We start from the raw sequence: 6,000 nt of genomic DNA on the forward strand, positions 1-6,000 counted from the left end.
GGATCAGTCGGGGGGGCTGCTGGGTGCCCCCCTCAGGAGCTGCATTTGGAAGGACTGTAAACAGTCACATCAGTAACAGCCGCTTTAGCATCCAATTGATTTTGATAGCTTCTGCTAGAAGATGCAGATTGCAGCTGTACCATAGCCCCCTATGAAACAAGGGAAGGGAAAAGGCAAACCGTGGAAGCTGTCAGAGTGTAACTTAGCTGCAATGCAATGCAAGGATTTTTGAGAGACCCAAAGTTAAAATCTCTTTGGTCCCATGTAGTCCAGATCTACCTATGTCTCCCTGATGCAAAGTATTCATAAAGTTCATTCCTTGCAGAGGCTGTTATGATAAGTATTATAAAATTCAAGGGGCAATATTTGTTCCTGCTGATGTCTGTGAGAGTTTGCCACTGACATCAGCATAAGTATTACAGGGCCAAGGCCAGTCAAGGCTTTTCTGGCCTTCATTGTAATGGCAACAGTAATGTTATAATTAAAGTATAATGTTTGCAAAACACTCAGAAATCTTTGGGCACCTTAACAAAAATGTAAAGAACAACACATCCAAGCCAGGTCCAGACATTACACTTTTACCAGTTTAAGTGATTGGAAACTGGTCTACAACTGTAACGGAGCAGAAGTTTGACACACAGACTAGTTTAAAAATGGCTGTACCCAGTCTAAGATGTGAGGGGTGCTCCGCCCCCACCAAAGGGCAAATGCGTGTTCTGTTCGCTACTGATCTGAACTACCCCACTTAGAAAACCCGCGTAACTTAGATCAATTCTGCCCCAGGCTTTTTGAAAGTCTGTACCTAGCCTAGGAGAGCAGGCCACATGTCACATAGTACTGCCAAAGCAGGAGCTGAGCATACACCCTTGCAGTCATTTTCTGGCAAGCCATAGCATGAACCAGACAAATATTAAACTTGCAGGAAGGGGAAATTAAACAGCTCTTGACTACTTTAACTCTAGCAGTGTCTAAACCAACGTGGAAAGCTTACGAAAAATAGACTATTTTTATAATTTTACTCTCCTGTTTTTACACATATTTATGTCTTCTAACGAAGAAGTTGCTCCAATCCTGTTACATGCAAAATTGACTACTATTAGAGAAAAAGAGAAATGGAAAATGCAACCAAAGCTTTGAACCTGTAAAGATGTATATGCTTATATGCTTGCCTTAACTTACTGAAATGAATACAACTATTTTTATGCTTTAAATTAATCCCCATATAAATTTATGTAGAGCATACAAAAGCACCACTATTTCAACAATGAAAACAAGATTTAAAGTTAGAGGCAGCCTGTCTCAAAGTATAGATACTTTATCTATAGTATTTATACTTCTGTTAAAGCCAGCCTGTCTCAAAGTATAGATACTTCTGTAAAATATAGACTCTGAAATTCCCGGTATCTTTCAATTGGATTTTTTTTTCTGGGACACATGACACTTTTGTTATTTATGTGCATTAAGTAAAATTCAAATATGAAATACAGGAAGCAGAGTATGTTTAGAAAATCAGCGTCGCTAGCTGCACTACACCAAGCAGAAAGGTGCATATATATCAAGCTCTAATAGTCCTCATATAATTACAGACTTTGTCCAGATATACTTAAGATGGATAGGTCTAGGCTGCATTTAAAAAAAGCCTATCTTAATTGACAGAGTGCAAGCAGGAGCAGGATATTTGTTGACAATAGGGATTACAGACTTTACAAATAATTTTTAATTAACTGTATTCGTTTTGCTTATCTGATCAAGCCATAGAATTTGCCTATCAACCAGAGACGTGAAATGGTTCTTACCGGACATATTCTTGCAATCATTGAATGAATCTGCTTGGTGCTGCCACTGTTGTCTGTGAGTCTCTCTTTGAAGAAGAAGTATACTTTGGCATCATTAGGGTCAGTACCATCTGGGATAAGATGAGCATCCACAAAAATAGGCTCTAAAAGGAGACGGATAGAGACCAAACAACACATGTCAATATAAGCAGCCAATATTAAGCCCTTGGCACATACTGATCTCTTCATATAGAAAGTATCTGCTGCTGTTGCCCAATATTCTAGTTTTAATTCTAGACCCTGGTGTTACATGTGTGTAAATGTAAGCATTAAGGTAAGCAGTCGGTGTGATAGAGGCGGTGCCTTTTATTAGACCAATTAGAGTTGCAAATTCTTTGCCCAGGAGACCCTTTCCATCACTAATTCTCCTATGTAATACAAAACACCGTAACAAGAAAGAAACATAATTCAACATCCTGCTTGCCATCAGACACCTTTGAGGTAGGTAGTCTGCTCCAAATTTTATCCAAGCCTAATTTGCATAAAATGAATTTTTCCAACAGGGAGAAATTACACCCCACTCGAGCTCTCCCATACAATATGAATTTTCATTTCTACCTGTGATAATTTTCACAATCTTTGCATTCTCCTATGCCTGAGGAAGGGCACATGTATTTTATTATTTTTATTATTTATTTATGTGTTTGTTTGTTTGTTTTCAACTGTCAAGTTTAATAAAAGATGTTGCCTTTAGCACGCTGCCTGCTTGTAACTTTAGACCAACACAGCTACAACCTTTATTCCTGAAGCATTAAGGTAAGTGTTTCCAGGGGGCAGCTTCCTGTTGTTTCTATAGACACTGATTCTACATATTTGTGCCAGGTTTAAAAAAAGCTAGTCTGATGCAGGAATATTAGTGACAGTTTACTAAAGGGATCAAAAACCTTTGAGAGTAGAAAGACGGAAAAATCAGTGAGTTCCTATTAAGTATTGTAGAGTATCCTTTGAGGCAAAAATTGAGAAGAAATCCAAGCAACTGAAAAACCCATTAGAAAGAAAATGAACAAATTACTTTTAAAATCTAAAAAGGGAAAGATAGTTGTAGCACCACTGAAAACTGAAGCAGGGGAATCCTTTAGGACACGAGGATGCCTGAATAGCAAGGACTCCTCAAAGATGCTCATGTTAGGAGAAAAAAAACATATGGAAATAAATAGACCATGTACTGTGAGTAAAAATAAGCTAAAGAACAAAAATAATCACTAATTTTTCCACATACAATTTTTCCTTTTAAAGAATAATAAACAAACAATTTGATGTTGTATAAAAACAATTCAAAATACTGGCCTCACCAAAGGTGTTCCTACTGATATTCTAGTCTGAAATTTAAATTATGATAGAAAAACAAATTTATATTTTTTCACTGTAGACCACCTTTTGACAGCCAGAGTCAGTGTTGGAGCACGTAGTGCACTTGGTTACATTTAGCAATTTTTCTTACTAAAATCTAATGAATAGCATTGAAGACCTCAGATAACTTATTTCTCTAGTGTGAGGGCATGTACTTCCTAATAATGATGCCAGATACTTATTATCAAATGAAGACCACTTCTGACTTTTTAGAAAGGTCACATTTTATTTTTGGGGATTTTTTTTCTATATTCATTCTATTCTTGAATTGAATGTCATGAGTCTAGCTCAGAAGGAATATAAAAATGAACTGTATCTGTCACTCACTGTTCCCAGCATCTGCATTATATAGGTTTTCCAGCAATTAGGTTTTTTCAAGCAAGTCACTTCAGAGAATATAAATGAATAAAAGAAAAAAAAAAAACCAAACTTTTTAAAAATAGAGAGTCTTTGTCTTTGGGTATATACACTTTATCCTGAGGAAAAAGAAGAGTTTGATATCTAGAATGTGATATGATTAAAGGAATTGCTATGTTAAAATGTACCTTGTGAATTAAACTAAGTTTAAAAAGAAGAGATGTATTACCTCCAGTGTGCCTGAACAGGCTTGGTAACAATAAATGCAAATCTTTTTCCAACCAGAAGCCTTATTTGGTACATTCCCAGGTTAGATATATGCCCTTACAAAGAGGACCAGAATAAAAGCTGTATCTCAGCTAAAGTCCCACTGTGGCCTCAGAACGATGCATAATGGACAGATTGTGGGAAGAAACCATCCCCAGAGAGGTCAACAGGAGTCTTTCCATTGATTTCAGTGACGGCAGGAGCCACGCTAGGACAATAGCATAGTTAACACAACCAATCTAAATTTACTGTGGTTGATAATTTACTATAAGCATTTAAGACAATAAGTATTAAAAGTGAAGAAGAAATTTCCTTAGGAGATAGCTTATCCCACATCTATATATAACAGGGTTTTTTGCACTTTCCTTTGTAGATCTCATAATGTCTAGTGCTGAAGACAAGATTTCACATGGGTGACATGCTTTACTTTTATCATGTAGAAAGGCCATGGTCTTTGATGTGTTTTTATTCCTGTTTCTTCCTCATGGTTTCACTTAGTAGATTAACATGGCAAGATAGATAATAGAATGGTTTTAAAAATAGGTCAGACTTTCTATTCTATACATATCAAAAGCTTTGTGAAACAATCATCTTACCACTGAGCCACTTGGAATTGTGCTGGTCGGTGCGCACTGCATTCCGCTTGGTTAAACTGCGAAAAATAGCAGCATCCGTCCCCATGAAATCAATATACATTCCTGAAAACAGCTCTTCATCTATAGAGAGTGGAAAAGGAAAAGAAAAAGAACAATTCAAAGCATCTTTATTGGCTTTTGGGAAGTCCAAATTTAGCTACGTTTTTACTTTTTTTATAGTCTGATGGTTCTTTCTTTGCACAGTAGTCTGTACACATAAATATTGGGCAGGAGGGAGAGGAGTTTCCTCTGACTCATGAAGCTACAGTCTAACCCAAAAAGGGAGCATCAGATGTGTTGCTCAAGGATTTTTGGGAACCACATAATTAAATACAGCAGTGTAACCGCATGTGTGGTGACCCTTTCGTTTGAAATGCAGCTTGGTGATTCAACTGAGCTAAGTAGCAATGCACAGACAGTATAAGAGAATGCACCGACAGTATCAAAGGGAATCAAATTAAATATTTTTTTGTTTAAAGAATACTTGGAAAAATCGTTAGTGTAATGAAATTAGCAAAAAATATTGGGCCAAGTTTACTGCTGGTATAACTGGCAAAGGAACAACTGATATCAATCGAATTGTGTAGTTTATACCAACAGAGAATTTATTCCACACTTTTAAGGCCACCTACTGTCCTAAGCAGACTTCTATGTTGAAGAACCTGCCTCAGGGTACTGTGTAGTAACTAATACATCACATTATACATGAGTCAAAGTTCATGTCAGTGTTTTGTGAATGGAATTAAGCAGGCAAGTCTCATTTACATGAATAAGATATTCCTTAAATTCCCAATGCAGGACTGAAAATTCAGCCTGCATGTCCGAGTTTATGTGCATGATGTTGTAATTTCTCCTTTTCATGAACAACAGAACAACTTCCACTAGCTAACAGCAATGTACCCTCAGAGCACAAACAGTAGCTAAAATAATTTTGAACTCTCTCAGTGGTAGAAATGGCTGAATGAACTCCAGTACAGCTGTGTCCTCCGATTTGATGGGGCTTTTTTCTGAATCTCTGAACTGCTTGGAGAATGTGGTCATGCTGGAAAGGGTCAAATTTTCAGATTCTTGGGAGATTTTTTTAACATGCTTTTCCCCCCTCTTCTTGTGCAATATGAAAAAAGACAAGTCAATCTGAGAGTGTGAAAACTCAGGAATTTTTTGTTTTTCTATTGCTTGCTAGGTCATGAACTGAACCCCTACTGATTAGCCAGGAGGTACAGCAAGCATTGTATGACTCTCACCTCCCTCAGCAAGAAAGGGCAGAGTGCAAGAGAAACCATTGTATAGCAACAAGGAATGCAAAGAGGCATTTCCATAAAGTGATCTGTGAAAATATTTGTATAATATTGCATAATACATATATGTTTATATATCTCTGAGTGTGTGTGTGTGTAATGCTGTTAGAAGAAGAGCAACTCATAACTCAGATTTCTATATCAACACAAGTAACCTCAAATCCACCTTAGGTCTTCTTCTGTACATACATTGACTATGGCTCTCACAGATGACTCATGTTCCTTTCCTTAAGAAAAAAAAGAATAGGGTATGCAATT

The 6,000-nt window shown here is 37.0% G+C and overlaps 1 protein-coding gene across 1 annotated transcript in view; it reads right to left on the bottom strand.

The window, feature by feature from the left end:
- The window catches only part of SEMA3C (semaphorin 3C), a 251,274-nt gene that overhangs the window by 94,702 nt on the left and 150,572 nt on the right, over positions 1-6,000 (bottom strand). The window contains exons 7-8 of the mRNA XM_019509496.1: positions 4,406-4,525; positions 1,797-1,939 (exon numbers count right to left, since the gene is read on the bottom strand). Coding sequence (XP_019365041.1) covers positions 1,797-1,939; positions 4,406-4,525 — 263 coding nt within the window. The remainder of the gene's footprint in view (positions 1-1,796; positions 1,940-4,405; positions 4,526-6,000) is intronic.

The sequence above is a fragment of the Gavialis gangeticus genome, unplaced genomic scaffold (genome assembly GCF_001723915.1).
Source record: "Gavialis gangeticus isolate Ggan-Ray unplaced genomic scaffold, GavGan_comp1, whole genome shotgun sequence".
Classification (NCBI taxonomy): domain Eukaryota; kingdom Metazoa; phylum Chordata; order Crocodylia; family Gavialidae; genus Gavialis; species Gavialis gangeticus.